The sequence below is a fragment of the Eulemur rufifrons genome, chromosome 5 (genome assembly GCF_041146395.1).
Source record: "Eulemur rufifrons isolate Redbay chromosome 5, OSU_ERuf_1, whole genome shotgun sequence".
Classification (NCBI taxonomy): Eukaryota; Metazoa; Chordata; class Mammalia; order Primates; family Lemuridae; genus Eulemur; species Eulemur rufifrons.
In genome coordinates this window covers 53,873,452-53,899,666 of record NC_090987.1, presented here as the reverse complement: position 1 = coordinate 53,899,666, position 26,215 = coordinate 53,873,452, and the positions used below count along the sequence as shown (strand labels likewise).

The following is a 26,215-nucleotide window of genomic DNA, read 5'->3' as shown; positions in this document are numbered from 1 at the left end:
GGGCTCCACCTCCCTGGCTCTCTCCTTTCCAAGATTCCTCCCATCCACTTTCCACCTGCTAAGGTTACCCCAAACTCTATCATATGGTCCTTCACACCAGTAAGACTGCAGGTTTCTAATCGAGTTTTAATCATTCTGTTGGTGCTGTTACCTGTCCCTAGGCAAAAAGCTGTAAAAACTGGAAAATTTACCCAGTGACAGTCCCTTTTTCCAAATGCAGATAGGTATCCAATATCTCTCTGCTTTTGATTTCTCTCTAGTATCTTCAGGTAGTTGTTTCCTAAATTTTGTCCAGAGTTTAGTTGTTATCCATAGATGAATTAGTCTGATAGGAGCTATTTCTCTATTATCAGAAGCTAGAAGCTCATGTGTTATTTTTTTAAATATAGAACAAAACATTCATTAGTGAGCCTAGGCAAGCTGATTAAATATAAAGAAATAATAAAATGAAAGACTACTTGAATTACAGTCCTTAAAGGCACCTTACCAATCATCTCATCCAGCTGTTCTCAGGAGTGGATAGGATCCCCCCAACCTCCCCAGGGTGAGTTTGGACATGTGTGAGGGTATTTTGTTTCTCACAAGGACTAACGCAGGGGGGTGCTACTGGCATTTAAAGGAAAGGATTAAAGTTGCTAATCATCTGGAACTGCGCAAGACAGTACTGAACAAGACAGTACTGCACAATGACAGCTAATACTAATAATGTTCCCTCTTAGAAACAATGATTGTCTATGGTGTATTTCTAAAATGCAAAATAAGAATCTGGGTTGCAGCAGGTAGCTTTGTAAGGAGTTACAAGAAACTTGATGTTTCTTAGGTTTGAAGCAACAGAAATTGACCTTGGCTCATTTACACAGAAAAGGGACTGAATACCTCCGGGAAAATTGATAGTCAGAGAACTAGACTTGGAAAATGAGCAGAAACCAGGAAGGCCAGACAATGTTCCAGACCATGGCCAGGATCACACTAGAAAACCAGGCTTGTGAGAACACTATTGCTATTGTCATGGACAAGTAGATGGTACAGCCTCACCGCCACCACCACTGGCACTAGACAGCCACTGCTTTTGCTGTGCTGTACCTCTTTCTTCCTCTAGAAACTCAATGTTACTGCTGCTGCCACAAACCACCTGGGTGTACTCTACATTGTTCCTGTTTCTTTGTATCCCTAGCTCTTGAATCAAAGTCTGGGGTAGATACAACCGATTGGCCAAGCTTGGGTCACAAGCCTGCACCTTACCTATAAGTAAGGAAAAGCAAGAATCTATTGATTTTAGCTTCTAGATTGTGAGGTGGGCTCTGTCTCCTACTAGGACTCAAAAAGAAGGGAATTCATCAAAGAAATGTGATTTAGATGTATGGTAGTCAAAAAATATCAGCTATAGGGTAACCCCATATTTGCCTGATTTCTAGTTGTGGGTCATGACATCTTTGCGAAGAGTTGCTTAGCTCTACTGGGACTGGAACAGGTGACTGGAACATTTTCAGGCATGCCCAGCCATGGGCTCAGAGATCTTGCCTCAGCCTATCTCTTATTAGATTTAGTGCTACCTTCCCTATACCCGAGAGATCACAGGAAAGAAAGCCTTATACAGGAAGCGGTGTTGGAACTATGTCAAAGATGGCTAAATTGAAAGAACGGTGGAGACAGTGGGAAGGACAATCTTTCAATAGGAGCCAGCTGAAAGCACTTTGTTATGAGCTGAATTGTGTCCTTCCAAAATTCATATGTCGAAGTCCTAACCTCTAGTAACTCAGAATGTAACTATATTTAGTAACAAGGTCTTTAAAGAGGTAATTAATTGAAAATGAGGTTTTTAGGATAGATCCTAATCAAATATGACTGGTGTGCTTATAAGAAAAGGAGATTAGGACACAGACAGGCAGGCACACGCACACAAGAGAGACCATGTGACAGGGGACACGAGAAGGCAGCCACATATAGGCCAAGGAGAGCGGCCTCAGAAGCCAAAACTGCTTGCATGTGATCTTGGTCTTGTAGGCTCCAGAACTGTGAGAAAATAAATTTCCATTGTTTAAGCCATCCAGTCTCTGGTATTTTGTTACAGCAGGCCTAGCAAACCAATAGAAGCTTCTCGCTGCTATATGCAGGCTACTCATAGCAACCCATAGTCTATCTTTACCTCCAGTCCCATCATCTTGGGCCTTAGAACACTTCCAGCAAAAAGGCATTCTTTCTCTTTTTAAATTTTTAAAAAGTGTACAAATTAAACACAATCCCTTCAGAAAAATTTTAAAAGCTGAAAACAATGTAAATCCTATTATTCAGACTTTTGTTCATGGTTTAAGAATATATTTCAGAATTCAAATCCAATTACACATACATGTGTTCTTTTGACTATTTTTTAAACAAAAGGAAAACATACACATGCTAAAGAATAGAAAGAGTACAAAAGAACATGTACTGATGTGTTAAGTATTCCCTCCTAGCCCAGAGTAGCAGTCCCATTCTACAGGTAACTTGCATCAGTTTATTTTCTCTCTCTCCAGAAATTTTTTTTGAGACAGAGTCTCACTCTCTTGCCTGGGCTAGAGTGCTGTGGCATCAGTCTAGCTCACAGCAACCTCAAACTCCTGGGCTCAAGTGATCCTCCTGCCTCAGCCTCCCGGGTAGCTGGGACTACAGGTACGTGCCACCATGCTGGGCTAATTTTTTCTATTTTTAGTTGTTTGGCTAATTTCTTTCTATTTTTAGTAGAGACGGGGTCTCACTCTTGCTCAGGGTGGTCTCGAACTCCTGAGCTCAAGCAATCCTCCTGTCTCGGCCTCCCAGAGTGCTAGGATTACAGGCGTGAGCCACCACGCCCAGCCACCAGAAATTTTTTATGCAAATACATACACACACATACATGTATGGTTTTTTAATGGAAAAATTCTCAATCCTGATTTACTTGTATTTAATGGATTTTGTCACATCTGCATAAATAAACTTCATTCTTTTTAATGACCTCATGATACATTCCACTGTATGGACACCTACCATAACTTATTTAACCATTTCCCTTATTGATGGGTGTTTAGATAGTTTCTGTTTTTTGCTGGCCCAATGTATAATGACCACCTTCACACAGATATCCCTGGCTACATGTATACCTACATTTGTAAGAGAAACTGTTAGAGATTGAACTATTCAGTCAGAGTCTACGTACATTTTTGGCCCTGACAGATGCAGAAGACTATACTTTCCCATCATGGCCACACCAATGTCTCTCCCATCTCAAATGTTCTTTGCATAATGTGACATTGACATTTCTCCCACCAACAAGTCAGTTCTACATGTCCTCTCTCCCTGAATCTGTGCAGGGGCTAATAAGTGCTATAACCAGTGGAATTAAGTGGAAGTGATGCTATGTGACTTCTGAGTGGAGGTTAGTAAAAGAATACACCTCTCAGCTGGCTAACTGGATGTTCACTTTTGGAACCTAGCCACCATCTTGTAAGCCTAAGGCACATGGAGAGATTACAGCAGATGTTCCATCTAACAGTCCGACCTAAGGTCTCAACCACGAACCAAGAGCAAGCATCAACTACCATATGAGTGATAAGTCAAATGATTTTAGCCCGGAGTCTTTAAATCTTTCAGCTGAGACTCCAGACTCTGAATGGTAAGCTGTTTCTCCTACCCAGTCTGCATTCCCGACCCAGAGAAACTGTGAGAAATGATAAATGATTATCGTTGTTTCACATCTCTAAGTTTCCTACTGATACAACATATATATCCTTCCATGTTAAAAATACAACTCTACTTGATAATGTTAAATTACTATGTAATTGCTATACCAGCAGGAGAAGAAAGAAAGAATGGAGCAGAGGAAATACCTGAAGTAATAATGGCTGAAAATTTTCTAAAATTAGTGACAGACATCAAACCACAAATCCAGAAAGCTCACAGAATGCCAAGCAGAATAAATACCAAAATATCCACACCTAGGCAAACGATATTCAAATTGCAGAAAACCAAAGTCAAAGAGAAAACCTTGAAAGAGGACACAGAAAAAAACATTGTACCTATAGAAGAACAAGAATAAGAATTAAAGTAAATTTTCTCATTAGCAACAGTGTAGACAAGAAGAGAGTGAAATGAAATATTTAAAGCATTGAAAGAAAAAACTACCAACCTAGAATTCTATACCCTTCAATACCCTAGAATTTCTACCCCTTCAAAAGGGATGAGAAATAAAGACTTTCTCAGACAGACAAAAACTAAGGGAATTCATTACCACCAGATCTGCCTTCCAAGGAATGACAGAAGTAGTTCTTCAGGGAGAAGGAAAATAATACATGTCGGAAACTTGAATTTTCATAAAGACAGGAGGACTGACACAGAAGGAATAAATGATAAAATAGAATCTTGTATTTTTCATATTCTTAGTTGATTTAAAAAAGAACTGCTTAAATTAATAACAACAGTGTACTGGGTGATGATTATAGCATATAGATGAGTGAAATGAATGATAGCAATGTTGTAAGAAATGGGTGGAAAGAACTGGGAATGCTCTCTTATAAGGTACCTGCACTACCCATGAAGCAGTATGATGTTATTTAAGGTGGACTTAGATTAGTTATAAGTTTATATTGAAAACTACAGGGTAATCACTAAAATTTTTTTTAAAATAAAGCATAATTGATATGTAGAGACAGTGGAAAAGTCCCTGGTTGCCATACTGATATAAATAAATGATTGAATAAATAAATAAACAGGGAGAAGTGACAATCCTCCATGCTGATTTCCAAATAATTTATGTAGATTCCCTCAAGGAGGAGGAGCATAACTCACCACTCCTTAAGTGTGGGCTGTACACAGAGTCTTCCTTCCAAACAGGACCACATGGGACAGAAAAACAAAATAACTCTATAATGGAGAAACCTGACAAACACCACCTTAGTCAGGTGATCAAAGTCAACATCAATAGTGACAAGTCATGTAATTAATATGCAATTTTGGTATGATGTGATGAGAATGACACTTTATCTCTGTGGTCTTCCTACCCCAAAGCCATAATCCCAGCCTAATAATGAGAAAAATACCAGACAAATCACAACAGTAAGGTGGTCTAGAAAATACCAAACCAATACTCCTCAAAGCTATTGTGATCATTATAAAAGATGAAAGTCTGAGAAACTGTCACAGCCAACAGGACCTAAGACATGAAAACTAAATATCACATAGTGTCCTGGATGGGATCTGGAACAGAAAAAGGACATTAGGTAAAAGCTAAAGAAATATGAATATAGGCTTTAGTTAATAATAATGTATTAATGTTGACTTATTAGCTGTAACAAATGTGCTGTACTAATGAAAGATGTTAATGATAGGGGAACCTGGGTGCAGGTATATGGTGACCATGCAATATCTCTCTAATCTAAAACTGTTGTAAAAAATTTAAGATTTTTCTTTATAAAAATAGTGACAATACCCAAAAAAGGTACTGATTTACTGCAAAAAAGATATAATTAACAAACTATGACTATTAAGCAATCAATACCAAATTCCATGTGCCTTTCCCCAGATGATAAATTATAAATTAAATGGAAATAGATAAGCAGTAGTTATAAAATCTGCAAAGAACCTTTTCCAAAAATTATGTTTTGCAGTTTTATTTTTCTAACAGTAGTCATAAATTTGCCCCTCAGTATGCTTAATTAGGGCAGAACTTGAGATTGGATATTACCATTGAACTGACTCAAATTGGGTAATGAGGCTTGTGATTGGGTCACCCTGGATCCCCAAGACACTTCATCAAAAGGGTTAGGTACTGAATTAGCTATCCACAAAAGGACTGGCTCCACGTTGCAATCAAACTCTTACGTATCTGTCCTTAACTATAATGAAGTAAGCCTCTCCAGCCTGGGTGCGTAGGAAATCTCAGATAGTGAAGAGTTCTACCTTTGGGCAGAGGGTAGCCCAGATAATAACCGGGTATTGCTTCACACTGCATTTTGCTGCTCTTTCTATTTCACTTTCCTGAAATGTCCATCTCCTTGTAATTAAAGAATCAAAGTCAAGTCTAGCCTAGTGAGGAGAAGCATACCAAATTTGGCAGGTCCTAAAACAATGCTGCTGCTGCTGATACTAGCAATAGTGACAGCTCCATTTACTGAGATTTCAGTAAGTACCACGCACTGTTCTCTGCACTTTACATATACTTTCTCAGACCATAATGCTAACAGCATAGACTGTCTTGTCTGGATTCAAAAGCCAATTGTATGACCTTGATCAAGTTACTTGCTTCTCTGTGTCTCTGTTTCCTCATCTGTAAAATTCAGTCCTCTTATACAGATTAAATGAGTTAATATATGAAAAGAATAAATACTTTGTACATAGTAATACATAGCACCTGGCACACAGTAATGTTTGTAATTACTACTGTTATTAATGCTCACACCAACTCACTGAGGCATATATGTTATTAACCCCAATTAAATTAAGGAAATGAGGCACAGAGAGATAAAATAACTTGATCACAGTCACATGCCTAACTTGGATCTGAAGCCATTAAGTCAAATCCCAAAGTCCACATTTTTAACCTACCGGCTACCACTACTTTTTGGAAAAGCAGTCAGTGAAAAACAGAGGTTTTGGGGTATGGCAGAACAGAAAACCTGCACAAAGGAGGGAACCAGGAAAGAAAACCAGTGTTGGAGGAAAGATGGGACTTCCATGTGGAAACATTTAATAAAGGTTTGGGAATGACAAACTGGACTCTATGAAAAAGGTCAGGCCTGAGGACAGAGATTTGGGGAAGATATTCAGAAAGCTGAGGGTTAGAGTAATTAAAACACATCTCAACATGGAAAGAACAAGAAAAAAGGGTCCAGGTAGAGAGTCTAAAGCAGTAGAAAAATAAAAAGAATCAGAGGAGATACAGGCATTGATTAGTCAGATAAGATGGACATTTAGGCCAGGCACAGTGGCTCACACCTGTAATCCTAGCACTTTGGGAAGCTGAGGCAGGAGGATCTCTTGAGCCCAGGAGTTCAAAATCAGCCTGGGCAACATAGTGAGACCCCATCTCTACAAAAAATAAAGAAAAAAATAGCTGGACCTGATGACACATGTCTGTAGTCCAAGCTACTTGGGAGGCTGAGGTGGGAGGATTGCTTGAGCCCAGGAGTTTAAGGCTGCAGTGAGATATAATTGTACCACTGAACTCCAGCCTCAGGAGAGAGCAAGGCCCTGTCTCTTAAATTAAAAAAAAAAAAAAAAGAGAGAGAGACATTTGGACAGTGTAACATCGTAACTACACCAGGCAGAGGAAGGCTCCAGGCCTGTGTCCTCCCAGTGTCAGCCTCAAAGCCCAAGCCAAGCTGAGTCCTTCTGAGATGCCCTTAGTCTTCCGGAACCCCCAATATCAGTTCTGGGCTTCAGTGTCAACTCAAAATGCCCCCACTTCTGGGATGTTTCCCCTGAACCTACTTGGACATTTAATCGTATTTCCTAAGATCAGTACCATGAATTCCCTGAAGAAGGAAATAACATCTTTCTTCTTCTATGTACATAGGATCCTGTACATAGTCGGTGCTCAATAAATGTTTATTGAAGGTATCTTTTGGCCTTCCCATGTCTTTGGCCCAAGTGTGACTATATCCTCTGTGAAGTCAAAGCCTGTCTAATACTCCCTATTCCTCACCAAGCACCTATTGTAGCAGGAAGCATATATGTTCAGAAATGACTCAAATTTTGGTCACAAAGTGAGTTTGGGGTAAGTTAAAAGGGTTCAGGAAACAAAAGAGGTACATTCCTCAGGAGCCCCTGGATATGCCTAAGATCCTGGGAAAAACTTTTGAAGCTCTGGATTATCCATTGTTTCCGCTGGATAGAAAAGTACCTGGACAAACTATGGAATCATGTCCACCATCTTTGAATCCAGAAGACAATTTACAAAAAGACAAACTTTACTTACTGTCACCTGAATGGGCAACAAATCCACAGCCATTACTTCCGTCTCAGTTTTCCGCTCAAGGTAAATCTGGAAAGAAAAAACGGTGTCATGAGGAACTGCATTAAGGAATGGCTTGAAGAGAATGGCCACCAACTCCCAACAAAGCCACCCCACAAAAATGATGCGAACCAAGCAGAAAGAGTATTTATCAAGCCGATTTGCCAACCTCCATCCCTTCTCTGTATTAACCAGACCTCTAATTTCTGTACACTGATGCTCTAACCTCCACCTTAGGGCCTATTAGCTATTTCTAAGCAAACTGACTCAACCATAGATACCTAGAGTCCTTAGATAGCTTACACACCTAGCAGTCACAGTGAATGTGAATTTCTCGGGGCTGCCCCTTTCAAACTTAGCCAGCCTGATCTAAGCTCGCTTGCCTTGCCTCGCCCTTTCCTCCCTGTGCAAACCACAAAAGAGGCTGGCCCACATTTCCCCCTCTCTCTTTGCCTCCTGACTCACCCCAGTGCTTGGCCTTCCATGGAGTACTGTGTTCTCCCCAAGGAACTGTAAATATAATACAACCTGTAAAGTTTCCCAGTCTCTCTCTCTAGATCTGGGTCTGGGTTTATCATACCTTACCCAAGGTACTATGATTAAAACACTGCCCCCTCCCAAGTCACGCCAGATTGTTGTTCCATTGCCGTCCTAAATACATACTCCGCAGGTGCCACCTCTTCGGGTGCCACACCCGGAAACAGCTCCCCATACACACACCCCAAGTGGGAAGGGTGGGCACCCCACCCACCTAGAGAGCAAGGGAAGAAGATGCCTGGCTGAGGCAGGCAAGTGTCAGTCGCCTGCGCTGACTCTGCTCGAGCCCGCAGTGGGTGCCTCCGGGTGCCGCCCTGGCTTGAGCACCAACACACCAGCTCTGCCGCGTCCTCTCCAGCGGGCCTGCCTCAGCCAGGCAGAGAGAAGCTGCGGTCGAACTACTCACAGCTGCCCTATGATGCACACCTCCTCCGCGCCAGGAGATCGTGAGTGCTTCCCGGGTATTATTTTTAATCTTCACAACTACTCTAAAATAATAACTACTGCTGTCCCATTGTACACATGTGAGGGAGACTGAGAACTAGGGGGCTGTGACCTGCCCAAAGACACCAAAACCCCAGTTAAATTTTGTCAAATTTCCTGGCCACTCTCGGCCTCGGTTTGTTCATCTGTAAAATGGGAACAGTGTACAGCCAACCTATCTCTTATCTGAGGTTTAGTGAGTTAATTCACTTAAGGCACTAGACATACGTACGTCCTCCGTAGGTATTTAGCTATTGTTTATTTCTGTTTCACTAAGAAATCTCAGAAAAGCAGCCACAAAGGACTGACAGACACGCACCCCACAGGTCCCGGGCACACCCAGCTCACCTGGCAGGGGCGCTCCCTCCCCGCAGGCCTCCCGGGAGCCAGCGCGACGCCCGCAGGGCCCGGCCGCCCAGGCCGCTCGCCGCCCCGCGCCTCGGGACCCCCGGCCGCGCGGCCCCGCCGCGGCTCCGCACGCCTTCCCACTCGCCCGGAGGGAGGCGCGGGCTCCGACTGCGGCCCAGAAGAGGCAACCGGGAGCGCCTCAGCCCCAGGTGGACGGGCCTTGCGGAGCCAGGATGCCCCACGCCACGAGCCCCCCACAAAGGCCGCGAGCGTCCCCGCAGCCCCAGAGACCCCGGGAGAACTACGACTCCCGGCATGCCTCGGGCCCCCGCCGACTACGCTTCCCAGAGGGCCCCGCGGTGCGCCCGGCGACTTCCGGGAGAGAACAGCGTCCGCCCGCGCGAACTCGTGTCCTGCTGTGGGCGGGGCTGCGCTTCGAGGGAGCGCGCGGGCTGCGGTCGGGCAGGCGGTGTCCGCCCGCTCGGTGCTGGCGGTGCTGCCTAGATCAGCGGGCGGGCTTGTTTTGTTAGCAGGCAAAATGATTTGGAAAAACAAAACGTCACTTTTTTATTTTTGAGACAGGGTCTCTTTCTGGATCCGGGGCTACGGCGCAGTGGCTGATCACAGCTCACTGCAGCTGCTGGGCTAAAGCGATCCTCGGCCTCGGCCTCCCAGGGTGCTGGGATCACAGACGGGAGTCCCCCCACTGGCCCAAACCCGACTGTAGATGCCTTAAGGAGGATCGGTGTGCCGTAGCTCCCACCACTAGTGCTGATTATTTTTAATTATTTTAATGCGTACCATACACGGAAGGTAACATATGCATAGGTACAGTTTTTAGAATAGTAAAGTGAATACCCACGTACCCGATACTTGGCTTACGAAAGAGAACTTAACCAGAATTTTGGAAGCCTTGTCCACAATGCTCTCTAGTCATTTTCCTGAGTTGCTCACAGTATTCCCTTGTTTAGTTTGATGATAATTCCATATGCATCTGACCCTAAACGTTAAATGTTTACTTTTGCAAAGTTTTTGCTCTTTACGTAAACAAAATGCACTCTCTATATATTCTTTGGTGACTTATATGTTCAACACAAACACTTTTAGATTCATCTATCTTAATACATACAAAGTTCATTCATTTTCATTGCTGTATAGGGTTCCATTATTCATGTATTCAACAACAGCAAAAATATATTGAACACCTATCTTGTGCCTGGCATTGTTCTAGATGCTAGAAGTACACCAGTGGGCAAAACTGGCAAAACCTGAGCACACGTGCTGCTTGAATTCTACTGGGGGAGAAAGAAGAGATTATAAACACGAAGACTATTATGAGCTATTATTTCCATGAAAAAAAAAAAAAGAAGAAATATGTTTTGAGATAGTGTGGAGACCAAAATGTTTCACCCCAAAATATACTTCTTTGACTTTTTGTTTTTTTTTTTTTAGACAGAGTCTCGCTCTGTTGCCCAGGCTAGAGTACTATGGCATCAGCCTAGCTCACAGCAACCTCAAACTCCTGGGCTTAAGCAATCCTTCTGCCTCAGCCTCCCCAGTAGCTGGGCCTACAGGCATGCGCCACCCCACCATGCCCGGCTAATTTTTTCTATTTTTAGTTGTTTGGCTACTTTCTTTACATTTTTAGTAGAGACAGTGGGGGGGGGGTGACCTCGAGCGATCCTCCCGCCTTGGGCTCCCAGAGTGCTAAGATTACATGCGTGAGCCACCGCACCTGGCCTTCTTTGACATATTTTGAGATGGCTATTGAGAGCTTACAGGCAGGAATAGCCCTGCAAAGCAGTCTTTTGCGGAGGAGATTTGTATCTATAGAGGAAGTAAAGTGAAGTAAACAACAGATGTGAACAAGTTGGCTTTCTCTGAGGCCCTCCGTTGTCCAGATCTAGGAAAGATTTACTGAGAGTTTGACACCTTTGAAAATCTGACAAGAGAAACTTTAACCACAGGCTACCATCTATTCTCAGAGGGCTACTACCTCTGAGGTTTCGTCTGCATAACCAGGACCACCTTTTCTCCAGATATTTCCTCTTCTCTCCCTCTAATAACTTGTCTTTGCCATGATCCAAATTCTTTCTGTAACCTCAAGATGGTATAAAAGTGTCAGTCCTTGCCTTTCTCAGAGATTTTATGTTTTGTATGACCCCTGTGCTCATGTGCATGTTAGTAAAACTTGTATGCTTTTTTGTCTTGTTAATCTATCCGTTTGTTTTATAGACTTAAATTATCAAACCTTCAGGGGAAAAATTTAAACTTCCTTACAAGTGCTAACAAGAATAAGAATGGGAACAGTAGTTGGGGGTGGCAGGGGGAGGAGGTTTTGCAATTTTGCACAAATTGGCTAAGAAAGATTTCAGTGAGAAGGCAGTTGAAAGAAAGGCCTGTAGAAGTTGAGGAGGGAGCCACATTAAGTATTTGCGGAAAGGCTCCGGCAAAATGAAAAGCAGATTCAAATGCCCTGAGGTGGGAGCATGCGTGGCCTGTTGAAAGATCAATAAGGATATGTCAGAGCCCAACCAGGTACCTTGCCTGCTGCTCAAAAGGAAGCCAGTACACAGAGACAGCGGGGTTTACAGTGGAGAAAGGCACCGCGTGAGGAGATGGAGGAATATCTCAAATCCGTCTCTCCGAGAATTTGGGAGAAAGGGTTTTTAAAGGTACTTTGGTGGTCAAAGGGCTAGGGAATTGGGTCTGCTGATTGGCTGGGGATAAACTCATAGGATCGGGAAGTAGAAATTGTCTTCCTGGGCTAAGTCAGTTCCCGGGTCTCAAGACCAGTTGAGTTGGTTCCCTGGGCCACTGGTCTTGTTGTGTCAGTTGGTCCACTGGAATACAGGGTCTGGAAGGTACCTCAAAGACCTCCCTTAGGTTTCACAAGGGTGATGTTATCTGTGGGAGCAATGAAGAAAGCTACAAATCTTTATGACCATCATCTATGTGACTCCTGAGTAGTAAACAATTATAGGAAAGCAAACTAGGGGACAATGGTTGGTGATTATATGTGTATGCGTGTATGTGTGTATGTGCATATATATATATATATATAATTATGGTATAACTTTGCAGAGTTTGGGCCCCCACCACTGTTCCCACCTTACAGGCTTTTACTAATTTTTTAAAAGGCACTTTCAGATACTGTTGCTGAAGCAGAAATAAAAAGGAGAGAGTAGCAGGAGACCAGAGGCAAGGGGGCCAAAATGTGTAGGCTCTTATTGGATTTTTTTTTTTTTTTTTTTTTTTTTGAGACAGAGTCTCACTCTGTTGCCCAGGCTAGAGTGAGTGCCGTGGCGTCAGCCTAGCTCACAGCAACCTCAAACTCCTGAGCTCAAGCGATCCTCCTGTCTCAGCCTCCCGAGTAGCTGGGACTACAGGCATGCGCCACCATGCCCGGCTAATTTTTTCTATATATATTTTTACCTGTCCATATAATTTCTTTCTATTTTTAGTAGAGGTGGGGTCTCGCTCTTGCTCAGGCTGGTCTCGAACTCCTGAGCTCAAACGATCCGCCCACCTCGGCCTCCCAGAGTGCTAGGATTACAGGCGTGAGCCACCGCGCCCGGCCTCTTATTGGATTTTATGTCACTGGATTTTACTCTGAATGAAATGAGGATGCTCTGAGCAGTGGAGAATGACAAAGACTCTCTCCTTGACCAGACTTCAGTAAGGCTCCTTTGAGCCCTCTTTCTGACTAGGCATAAACCTTATCCCCCGTCTTATCATTTGCCTGCCAGCCCAGTCTTTACAAAGAATCCTGATAAGTTAGTTTAGCAGGAATACTCCCCCCTTGATATCTGGTGATCCTTAATATCTGATAGAGTTCATCATCCCTGATCATTGATGTATTAGCAAGAATGATACAGGGCCAGTTGAGCAAGAATTCCCTCGCTACTGATGTCTCCTCTTAGTAATTTCCCATCCTCTGACCCCTCAACCTGTTCTTTGGCTATAAATCCCCACTTGTTCATGTTGTATCTGCAGTTGAGCCAAATCTCTCTCCCCTATTGCAATGCTCCTATTGTACTGGCCTTGAATGAAGTCTTTCTTACCTCAATGTAAGAATAATTTTTTCTTTAACAAGAGACATACTCTGACTTCCATTTTTAAACAATCACTGTGACTCCTGTGCTGAGAATAAAGTGAAGGATTCAGGGAAAAAGTAGAAAGAGCAGGACTAATGAGGCTATTGTAGTCATCTCCGTAAGAAGAGACAGCATTTGGAACTGAGTAGAATTATGAGAAGTGGTTGGATTCTGGATATATTTTGAAAATAGAGCTGATGGATGGCGTAAAAGAAAGAAAAGAGATACACGTGATGCTGAAATTTTGGGCCTGAGCAACTGAAGGAAGTAAATTGCCGTTAACTGAGACTGGGAAAATTATGGAAGTCTGCTGATCACAGAGAAAGCCCCAAGGTACCAACTCAAAGTGATCTGTTCAGCAAATCGATGGCCTGCAGGCATGACTTAATCTTTGCCTTGCATGCCTTGCCTTAGGTCCTGTTTATAATTTAGTATCGCATCGTCACGAAGAGTCTATTTTGTCAGTCTCATGGTCTCAATTTTAACATTAATCCTGTTCTGTTGTTGTACCTAAACTCCAGAAGGGAGTGGGTCTAAGTCTGGCCTTCCTTCCCAGCATGGCTAGGAACTCAGTTTTAATTTTTATCTGGGGTCCCCTTGGCCAAGAGAGGGTATGTTCAGTTTATGGGCACTTAGGATTTTATATTTAATTTACAGTACAAAGCTTTTTAAAACTCTTAAAATTTCCTGACTTACAGAGGTGACAGGAACATCTTTGTTATTCATAACAAGCTCTTTTGATCATGCCAGAGTTTATGCTGATCAGTTGACTTGGGGGAGCTCTAGATAGCCTCAGAATGGGGCTGGTCACCATAAAGACTAAGTGATTAGAGGGTGGGAACTTTCAGCCCCACCAAGTAACCTCTGGGTGCGAGGGGCATTGGAAATTAAGTGGAATAAAAACTCTTGAACAAAGAGTTTGATGAGCTCTGGAGTTGGTGAATTCATTGAGATGCTGGGAGGGTGGCGTGCCCAGAGAGGGCAGGGGAGCCCAGATACCCTCCCCCAGATATTGCCCAGTTCCTCTGTTCTATCTGGCTGTTCTTGAGTTGTATCCTGTATAATAAACCAGTACACATAAGCCAGGTGTTTCCCTGAGTTAACCTGAGGAGGGAGTCCTGGGAACCTATGATTTGTAGCTGGCTGGGCACAGATCTAGTCAGGTGGGTAACTGGTGGGGGCTTGTGTAAGTTCTCTTCTGCTGGCTTCTTTTTTCCTACCACGAAAGCTATTGGAGTCATCAAAGAGAGTAATGATCAGGATGAGGTGTTAAATAGAAGTTTTCAACCTTGGATGCACGTTGGAAAGGACTGGAAAGCTTTCAAAAATACCGATACGTGGTGATCTTATGCCACAGTTACTCTGATTTAGTTTGGGCTGGAGTTCCGGGTGCAGGACTTTGCTATGTCAAGTGTCATCTTGGTCCTGCAGCAGCAGCAGCACCTGGGGTCAGAGGCTAGAAATGTTCAATCTCAGGTCCCAGCCTAGTTCTACTAAATCAAAATCTGCATTTTTAACGAGATCCTCAGGTGATTTGTATGCACATTAAATGAAAGAATCACTCAAATATATAAGTAGGAGTGGGATGCGCATTTTCAACTTTATCAGGTATGAGATGCCCTTGACGATGCTTGGTATTGTTAGAGTTTTTGATTTTTGACAATCTGGTGGTTTTGTAATTATATTTTATTGTGTTTTAATTTGCATTTCCCTGACAGTTAATGGGTGTAAACTTTTTTTTTTCCCTCAAAAATAGCCGCCATTTATGTTTCTTCTCCCAATTTAAAATCTGGTTTTTTATCGTATTTCTTCATGACATTCCTCACATATTTTGGATACTAATTCTTTTCCATTATGTGTGTTGCAAGTATCTGCTTACAGTTTGTAACCTTTTATTTTATATCTCTTTATATATTGTTTGTAGAAAAGAAGATCTAAATTTTATTGTTTAAATTTAACAATCATTTAATTTTGATTTTAAGTTTCCAAGCCTTCCCTGCACTGACTTCATAAAAAGTATATTCCCAGTTTTATTTTCTTCTAAAATTGTACCCTTCCCATTTATGTCTTTAAAGCATAGGAAATTAATTTTGATTTTTTTATGAGACAAGTTCTCACTCTGTCACTTGGGCTAGAGTACAGTGGCGTCACCAAAGCTCACTGCAGCCTCAAACTCCTGGGCTCAAGTGATCCTCTCACTTTGACCTGCCAAAGTGCTAGGATTACAGTTGTGAGCCACCACATCTGGCCTGATTTTAAATTTTCAAAAAAATTCTGCAGCAATTTATTCTTGCATTAATAATGTTATATTTCAACTCATTGAATTCCAACCAACAGAACACATAAGGGGTTTTTCACCCCAACATGTATTTGGAATGTTTACTTCTATTTAAAAGTGAGAATCTCATCAACAAAATTATGAAATATGATCCTGGAACTACCACTTTTGGTCAAGATGGAGAAACAAGGTCTAGATTTACCTTCACACATGAAGCAACTACAAAAATCTGGCAAAATATATGAAATAATGACACTCAAGATATTGGACATTCACCAGCAATATTCAAGATGTTGGACAATGATCCCTGAGAAGCAGGACACCATGAGTTGTGTGCCATGGTCACCCTGGATTGCTGTCTGGAGCAGGGGGTCCACACAGAGCCCACTGGTGTTCTGAGTTGATGCAATGAAGCTGGAAGTCCAGGAAATTCAAGACAGCCTGAGTTCACAGGGCAATGTCCCAGAGAGGAGAGCGCGGCAGACGGAACCCAGGGCCTTGCGGAGAGCACTCCTGGAGAGTTCAGTTGAGCACTGATCAACATGTGTGAAGAAACTACCCCATCCTGGGGAAAGAACAGCCCAAAAGGATTAGTGAGAACAGTACCCAGAGCCAGACATATGTCTGTTCCAATCCTCGTTTGGCCTGTCTAAACTCTTTAAGAAAAATATCAACAGTGTCTCCCTGGGAGGCAGAGTTAAGCCTTGTCCAAGGGGCTCCTTTGCATAGAAGAGCTTCTCCTGCTTCTTGGCCAGTGCGAAGCATCAGGGCAACTAATCAGTGCAAAAACAAGGAAAGTTTAACTTACAAAATCTTCCATAAGTAATATCTAAATTTGTTTGAATGAGACACACACAGCAGGTGCAGTATATCAGAAAATAAGAATAAAGAAAATTTAGTCTCCAGGCTAAAAAGAAAAGTGTGTTTTATTCAAGATTTTTGTTTGGGAGGTTAATTGTCCAAAGGGAGAAATATGAGATGTATGAAGAGAGGGATATATAAAAATTTATCAACTATATTATTTTTCTTAAAACAATGAAATATCCTGGCTGGGTGCAGTGGCTCACGCCTGTAATCCTAGTACTGTGGGAGGCCAAGGCAGGAGGATCGCTTGAGGCCAGGGTGAGTTTGAGACCAGTCTGGGCAACATAGTGAGACGCTGTCTCTACAAAAAAGAAAATAAATAAATAAATAAATAAATAAAACAATGAATTATGTTAGGTTTGTTCCAGGTGGGAACCCAAAAAGTATGTATAGGACAGAAGGTGGTTAATGCAAAACTTAGGCTTGTAAAACAATAGTCGCAGGAGTCTGGAGAGTCCCCAGACTTTATAAATCTAAATGACAGCTGCAGCCAGCATTCCTCCCCCTCCCTCCTTGATGGAGACAAAGTTTATCCCTCCCTAGCTCTCCTGATAAGGACGACGCCAGAGCTGAAGGACGGATGTGACTGGGGCAGGGGTCCTAGAGTTGGTTGTTTGAAAAAGAATTAATTACAAATGGCTGTTCTGGCCCACTTACTTACCCCCGCCCCTCCCCGGTGGAAAAACCCTCTGTAAAACCCAAGGCCCCCCCTCTTCTCTTGTGGATGCTTTTTCACCTCCACCCATCTGCATCCAGATGCTAAAATAAACAGCATTTTGCTACACATGAGGCTTCGTGTGTCCCTCTTTGGGCTCTGGACTTAACAAATTATCCAAAAGAATCCACATAAAAGGTTTGAATTTATGCTTATAAATAAAACAAATAAGTATAACCGTATTCATAAAATATTTGAAAAGTCAATTTTATTTTCTTTTTCTGTGTTAACATTCCATTTTGGCCATCAATTTGAATGCCATGTTTATATAATTAAAATAATATAGGCTTATAATAATTAATGGATGTGGAGAATAGAGCAACTCCATCTCAGATGCTAATCTACCATGTTGAGTTCTGATTAACCCCCTGTTCTGGGAATGCCTCCAAGATTCCTACTTTCCCTAGTGTCACTATAAATCCTGTCCTTAGGGCAAAACAACCTTGACCATCAACCCTGCCCCTAGGGGCCAACTTCAAATTGTCCTACTCATTCCTTCCCTGTGGTATGTAAGTCCTGGCTCTGGGGTAATGGCACAGGGAGCCACCGTCTTGTCTGGTTTGCAGCCCAGTCATGGCTTCTTTTCATAAGTCCCTGTTAAATCTTTCCTTCTGAAAAACTGGATTTGTTAGCCTCTTTCTTTGGCCTCTCAGCTTCCTAGGCCTTTGGGAGTAGGTTTGCATAGAACTGCTCACTGCAGAACAATAGATAAATCCACAAAGTTATAAAAAATAAGTACCATGTTTGTTGTTATTGGGTAATAATATCACCACCTAATAAGCACTGCTAACTTTTTGATGGATTTTTTGTCATAATCTCATGAATACATAAACAGAAATGCATACACAAACTCACAGTACATTGAAGGTTGACCATTAGCTACAAGAACAACAACAAAGTCCCCTCAAAACAAAAGCAAACTGAAAAGCTCAAAATTCAAACATGGAAAAGACAAGATGTTAAGAACATTTAGAATATAATGTTTTTCAACTATAAAGTATATCTATTCTTTTTAAATAGTCCTGGTAATTAATTTACATTATTTAAAAATATTCTTTCTGATCTGTTTTTCTGATTATAAAAATTAATAACTAACTTAAATCTCTGACTTCCTTTATACATTAAACCAAATGCAAACTGACTTTATTTTCTGTCCCATTTAGGATTTTCAACATAGGAACTAATAGGCTATGGCCATTTCTATCCAATTTTCATACTTCCATATTCCATTTTCTCTCTCAACTATGCATTTTGACAATTTCCTTGAGTTTTATAATTTACATTTATTTGTAATTAAATTTATATTTAACTTATGTCTTTATGGGCCATGAGTTTTTCTATATCGCCACTTCCCTACTTTTTTCTCTTGGTCTTGGCGTTTCTGTTCCCTTTCACATTGTCATTGTCACAGCCTACTTTGAGCTCTCTGTTCCACAGGCCTCTTGTGCTTAGTATATGCATGTGTTTAAAATGAAATTGTAGCTCCCCTTCAATGTTATTCTCTTATTTAGGTGATCCCTTTATGATGTCCACCCCTGTGTAAATGTGCGTCAGGGCTTACGGACTCGCTGGATTTGGGAAGCAGAGGAGTATACTGTTCAAATGTCACCCGGACAGGACTTCCACCTGAATGACAGAAACATGCCATAAGCTATTTACATCTTCCTGTCCTATATGAACCGAGAAGTTTGAAGGATATTAGAATTGTACAGACACAATCAATGTGATTGCACACATTTGTTTAGGAAAAAGAACCCAACTGACCTCCAGGCAAAGATGTGCAGACAGGCTGGTGCTGCAACAAAGCCCAAGGGGAGGTTCTACCCGCGTCTTTCCAGCACCACCCTACAAATTATGGGGTGACTCGTGAAACCTACAGTTTTTAATTGTGTGTTTAAACTTATTTGTTTAAAAGACACTGCAGTTATACTGGCTTGTTTTTTTCTTGCCTGTTTCTGTCACTGAAACAGAGAGCACAAAGCAAATGTCAGAGAGCCGGCAGCTTTGAGAGCTCTTGCCAGAGGCACGACAGGGGCCTCTTCTGTTTTAGGCACAATAATTTTCCTGGATATGGCACACAGTAGACACTTAAAGAACTTATAGAATATTAATGGAATAAAGAGGAATAAAATGTGGTAGAGTATCTTAGAAATGTGGTGTTGTTCCAGTAGATAACAAAAATGTTTCTTCAGGTAATTCTTGGTAGGTGAGGCAGTGAAGGTAGTATAAATCTAAAGTTCTCATCATCTCCTTTAACAAAGCAATAAAAGATGTGGAAGAGAAAAGAGGAGGGACAGTGGTGTTCCTAAAATTGATATAAAACCACCACCAGGTGGAGAAAGTGTGCTTTCTATGAAAATATGCAAAAGTGTACTGGTGTATAAGAGAACTAAATATAAGGGCTTAGAAGTACATGTAGTATATATAAATGACTCTTACAACTCAACAACAAAACAACCCAATTAAAAATAGGCAAAGGATTCGAATAGACCTTTCTCCAAATAAGATATACAAATGGTTATAAGCACATAAAAAGATGGTCAACATCATTAGTCATTAGGGAAATGCAAATCATAGCCACAGTGAGATACCATTTTACATCCACTAGGATGGTTATTATTAAAAAAGAAAAAAAAAAAAGGAAAATATCAGGTGTTGACGAGGATGTGGAGGAGTTGGAACACTCATGCATTGCTGGTGGGAATGTACAATGGTACAGCCACTTTGGAAAACAGTTTGGCAATGTCTTATAAACATCCACTTCTCATACGACTCTGCAACCGACTTTTAGGTATTTACCAAGAAAAAGGAAAGCTTATATTTACACACAAACCTATATGCAAAGGTATGTAGCAGCTTTATTCATAATCAGCAAAAACTGGAAATAACCCAAATGTCCCCCAAATAGAGAATAGATAAATAAACCGTAGTACATCCATACAATAGAATGCCACTCAATAAAAAGGAACAAATTATTGATACATACAACAACATGGCTGAATCTCAAAGGCACTATGATAGAATAAAGAAGCAGACTAAGAAAAAAGGTACTGTATGAATTTATATGGCATTTTGTGAAAGGCAAAACTATAGGTAAATTGAAAGTAGAGGGTGAAACAGATACTCATACACCAACGGTCATAGCAGGACTATTCATAATTGCCGAAAGGTACAAATAACCCAAATGTCTATCAACTGATGAATGGATAAACAAAATGTGGTGTATATATAAAATGAAATATTATTCAGCCTTAAAAGGAAGGAAATTCTGATATATGCCACAACATGAATGAACCTTGAGTTCTAAGGTTCTAAGGTTCAAGTTCTAAGGTTCAAGGCTCTAAGAACCTTGAGTTCTGGCTAAGTGAAATAAGCCAGATATAAAAGACAAATATGGTATAATTCCACGTATAAGTAGTACCTAGCATAGGCAAATGTATAAAGACAGAAAGCAGCATAGAGGTTACTGGGAGCTGGGAAGGGGAAAGTGGGGTTTTACCTTTCAATGGGTACAGAGTTTCCATTTGAGATGATGAAAAAGTTCTGGAAATAGATTGTGGAGATGGTTACACAACACTGTGAATGTAGTTAATGCCACTAAATTGTACATTTTAAAGTGGATAAAGTGGTAAATGTTAAGTTATGTATATTTTACCACTTTTTTTTTTAAAGTATGTGCAGAATGCAAGGAGCGAGCCTCGGGGAGGCAATGCTTCCGGGGGAGTGTTAACAGAAAGGCAGAGGTGTGGGGTCCATGCATCCAGGGAAACTCCCAAGAGGAAGGCACCCATGGCCCTGCAGGAACAAAAGAATACTTCTCAAAACGTTTTCCATTCCTGTTCCCCTCCCCCCAACTCCCAAGTTATCTAGTCAAGAAATCATACTTCGCTCACGCTGACAGAAGTAGGTGTACTTGAATTATAAAGCTTGTGTATAATCCTAAACTTGTGACCGAAAGTACACAGAAGCCAGCTTGAAGAGGCTCCCAAAGGCCAAGTTTGGGACAATTTCAGCATCAAAATAAATAACTGATGTTAACAGATTACAGGCCATTAAATAAAATACAAAACCATACTTCCAGAGTCACAGAAACAAATAAATACGGAGATTATAAAGCCCTTCTTTAAAGTAGAAAGCCAATTAATAAGTGTAGAAGAAATGATGGAATTTTAAAATCTCCATTTGAAATCCATTATAATAATTGATTAAAGCAAGTGTCATTGATGGCTGCTAAAACTAGTTGGTCAGGTTTGACAAGTAAATATATATTATACACTCATAGGATTTCCTCTCACAATTCTAATGATTACAAAAGGAAAAATTGTAACTTCACAGTGCAAAATCTGGCAGACACCATCTTAACCAAGAGAACAAAGTTAAAGTTTAACAGTAATTGCTATAAGTCAACATTGAGAACCTCCTAATATGATACAATGATGAACTGTGAAGAATACTATATTACTTCTGTGGATTTATTATTAAAAAAAACAAACATAGCATAAATCTAATCATGACAAAACGTCAGACAAATCCCAGGGAGGGCCAGTCTAGAAAACAACTGGTCTGTTCATTTTTCACAGATATCTTCATAAGAAAATATCTGTTTTATAACATGACAGCCAATGAGATGAGAAATAGTCCCTAACCACCTGAAAAGATGGGCATTTAAAATCATTTAATTACTTTGACTACTGTAAGTATATCAGATATTTGAACCATATTATAAAAGTTACAGCATATTCTGCTTTTTCAGGTTGCTTTGAAAATGACCTATTAGGAAGCCATGAAAATGGACATTTTTCTCTTTTGTCTAGATTCTGAACATGTCTCTTTTTTTCACGTTAAGCCTAGAGATGTATGAACAAGTCTTTTTGAGAAAACGAGAATTTAAGCAAAGAAAATCTGCTGACAACTTAAAGATGACTGTTAATTCTTTGCCTATTTCTTTTAAGGTACACACTTTAATTTATTGTGCATTTCCTTACTTCATATAGAAACCAATGTTCTCTTCTTCTGGTAATCTAGGGAGATGAGTGAGAAGGGAAGGTGTAGAAAAGGGAGAGAGGTGTTAATAACTTTGCTAATGAGACAAATTCATATTCAACAGTGGCCTGAAAAATGCTATGACGTGGAGAAGGCCGTTAGGTACAACCTCTGAACTAATTCCATCCTAAATTTCATGTTCACATCATTCAGGGTGATCAGGGATTAGGATCTCTCTTTTATTCTTCTTCAACTCACCCAGGGTAGAGCTGGACATAAAAATCCTATTTAATTACTTTACTGACCCACACTCTGGCCTTAGTTGGCCACTTCCTGAAGAGGGAGCCTCTTTCAGGCACCAAAAAAGTGAAGGAAGACTCTGCACTTCTCCCCAAGTCATTTCCTTGACTCACACCCAGAGGTAGACCACTGTCCCAAATTTTGTAGCAAGTCTTGAAAGATGGTCCCCCAATGAACCATGCCCCCTGGCATTTACACCCTTCTATAATCTGCTTTTGAATCTGGGCCAAATCTCTGATTCATTTGTGGCCAAGACAATATAGCAGAATTAATGCTGTGTGATTTCCAAAGCTGGTTTATAAGATTTGCAACTTCTCCCTAAGTTTCTTAGAATGCTTGCTCTTGGGATGCTCCCTCTCAAAACCCAGACCCCTTCTGTGAGAGGCCCAAGCCACGTGGAGCAGCCCATGCCAGCTCTCAGCCAGCAGTCATCAACTGCCAGCCATCTTGGACATCCAGCCCTGTGGAGCCTTCAGCCCCAGCTGCCGTAAGACTGCACATCCCTCAGACAGCAAGTAAGAACTGCCCAGCTAAGCCCCAAAATGGACTCATGAGAGATAATTTTTTAAGCCACTGAATTTTGGGGTGATTTGTTACACAGCAATAGATAACCAGAATACCTTTTCAATCACTTGTTTTTGTTTAATATCTTTACCACATGTACATATCATTCAATATATATTGTATTAAATTTAATTTTGTAAAAACTGGTTTTATACCCTGCGTAGTTTCCAATGACATATTAAGACTCAAGAATGTATTTTTATTTTTTTGAGACAGAGTCTCGCTTTGTTGCCCAGGCTAGAGTGAGTGCCATGGCGTCAGCCTAGCTCACAGCAACCTCAAACTCCTGGGCTTAAGCGATCATATTGCCTCAGCCTCCCTAGCTGAGGCCATGCGCCATCATGCCCAGCTAATTTTTTTCTATATATATTTTTAGTTGGCCAGAAAATTTCTTTCTATTTTTAGTAGAGATGGGGTTGCTCTTGCTCACGCTGGTCTCGAACTCCTGACCTCGAGCGATCCACCCGCTTCAGCCTCCCAGAGTGCTAGGATTACAGGCGTGAGCCACCATACCTGGCCAAGAATGTATTATTAAATTCATCTTTTCTGGTTTTTCAGAAACAAGGTCTCATTATGTTGCCTGGGCTAGCCTCAAACTCCTGGGCTCAAGAGATCCTCCTTCCTCTGTCTCCTGAGTGGCTGGGACTACAGATGTGAGTGAGCTACCACACCAGGCTTCATCCATGCTTTGTGTATAGCTTTAGCTCATTCACGTTCACTGCTGTTCTACTGTGTTACTATTCCAAAATTTATCCATTCTCCTATTAATGGACATTGAGACTACTAAAAATTACTTGCTATTATGCTCAGTACAAGAATATCTTCATACATGTCTCTTGATGCCCATATGCAAATATTTATTAATAGTATATATGTAGGTGTGGAACCTGTTATACAACACTTACATATGCACATGGTCAACTTTACATGTCAATGATCTCTATCGACTTATACTCCCAAGTAGTAATGAATTCTAGTTCTTCCACACACATTCCAAAGTTCAGTATTATCACACATTCTATTAATAATTTTTGTTCATCTGTATTTGTAAAATCGTATGATTATAGGCCTAATTTGTATTAAAAAATTTTTGTACAGACAGGCTCTCACTATGTTGCCCAGGTTAGTCTTGAACTCCAGGCCCCAATCCTCTCACTTCAGCCTCTCAAAGTGCCAGGATTACAAGCATGAGCCATAGTGCCTGGCCTGTAATTCACATTTTTAAACTACTGAAGTTAATAATCTTTTCATGTTTCTGGAAATTTGTATTTCCTCTTCTGTAAAATTAGTCATGTATTTAGCCCATTTTCCTGTTAGTTTTATTGATTTATAAAAATTAAAATTTTCTGATTACAATTATTTCTTGGGTATATTTTAGAAAAGTCTATTTTGTCTCTTTTAACTTTTTGGTATGATTCTTTAATGTGAGGAAATAAAAAATTTTATATAGCTCATTTGTATCCTGTTTAAGAAATCCTTCTCCATCTTAAGGACATAAATTATTCCTTATTCTTCCAAAATTTATACAGTTTTGCCATTCATGTAATTATTACAGTGAGGCTAGGGATCCATTTTTTCCTCTGTCAACCATTTCTATAATTCTTTTAACATTTTACCAGTTTTCCCCAGGTTTTCAGTAAATAAACTTACATTTATCATAATGCTATTAATTATGATTAGGTACTTTTGGATTACATTTGCTAATGCTCTGTTTAGAATTTTTACATTTCTTGCTCATGGTAATAGTGCCTGCAATTTTCCTTTCTTGTACTTTCCTTATCTGATTTTGGTACTGGGTTATATTAGCATTATTGTGCTTATATATTATCTTTGGAAGACTTTGCATAAGACTTGATCTGTTTGTTACTTGAAAGTTTGATAGATCTTGCCTTAAAAATAACTGGGCCTAATGTTTTCTCTGTGGAATTTTAATTCAGATTTAACTTTTTTGATGATTTTAAGACTATCAACACTTGGGGAAGTTATGTTTTCCTAGGTATTGACTCACCTTAGCTAGATAGAAGAATTGCAAAGAACAGTTGTGGGAAGGGGGCATTACAGATGGAGCCTTTAATGACCCAGATAGTCTGCCCCTCACAATTCTGCAACAATGAGACTGATTAGCCCCAGGAGGCAAAAGCTGAATGCAATGATTTTTGCTTTGCTTAGTCTCCACTCTCAATAGCACCTTTCTGTGGTTTTTTTATTTTTTTAAGTTCCTTGGCAAAGAAAGAAACTAGCACTTTATGAACGGGATTTCAGCCCTAAGTGCTTGCCTCCTCCTGATAAACTTGGCTAAACTAGATGATGTTACCCTCTAGAAAGCTCAGTAATTCCAGTTTTACTTGTGAGATAACCATTTTTAGCTTGCTGGTATCATGATGCACATTTTAGAAATGCTGACATAGGCTAAATGACTTGTTGAAGAATATAAGTCCACCTTCTGGAGGAAAAGGCATCCAAACTCAGAGCCTGCATATTTGCCCAGTGGCTTTCAGAGTATGGGCAGGGAGTGAATGTGATCTGATCAAGGTGAAAAAGTGGAATGTTAAGGGTGAAAGTCACTTGGTTCACTTTACCTTCAAAGATGACAACCTGAGTTCCATATTGTTCCTGGCCTTCCTGGTGGCTGGTAAACAGAGAGCTCAAAGGAGGAGGCATAGCCTGGGAGCCAAGAGCTGTGCCTCCACAGCTACACTGTGAGATAATTCTGAACAACATTTATCAGTAAACTAAACTACAAAAGCAGTAACTGTCTGAATAACCTTTACTTCTCAATTCAACACGGCAAAGGTAATCACTTTATGAGAAAAACAAGTGAAACACCATGAATTTTATGACTTAAAGTGACTTTAGATCGAATTCAGAGTTTAGAACAAGTAGGAAGAAAGGACAGTGTAACTGCATAGCTCACAGAGTGATTTTCTTCTCAGGTGAATGGCTTAGAAAGCAGAGAAACGACCCAAAAGTTTTAACCACCACCAAGTACAGAATTTGCTTTAAGATTATAAAAAACTCAAATTTTAGTGACAGTGAGGTAGCTACAGGTCATCTGTATACATTTCGTTTCTAAAACACTCTTC

At 40.7% G+C, this 26,215-nt stretch overlaps 1 protein-coding gene across 1 annotated transcript in view; it reads right to left on the bottom strand.

The window, feature by feature from the left end:
* The window catches only part of ZNF354C (zinc finger protein 354C), a 34,298-nt gene extending 8,505 nt beyond the window's left edge, over window positions 1-25,793 (bottom strand). The window contains exons 1-5 of the mRNA XM_069467854.1: window positions 25,712-25,793; window positions 9,332-9,831; window positions 7,928-7,993; window positions 5,089-5,164; window positions 1,036-1,242 (exon numbers count right to left, since the gene is read on the bottom strand). Coding sequence (XP_069323955.1) covers window positions 1,036-1,242; window positions 5,089-5,164; window positions 7,928-7,993; window positions 9,332-9,831; window positions 25,712-25,793 — 931 coding nt within the window. The remainder of the gene's footprint in view (window positions 1-1,035; window positions 1,243-5,088; window positions 5,165-7,927; window positions 7,994-9,331; window positions 9,832-25,711) is intronic.
* Between the last annotated feature and the right edge of the window lie 422 nt (window positions 25,794-26,215).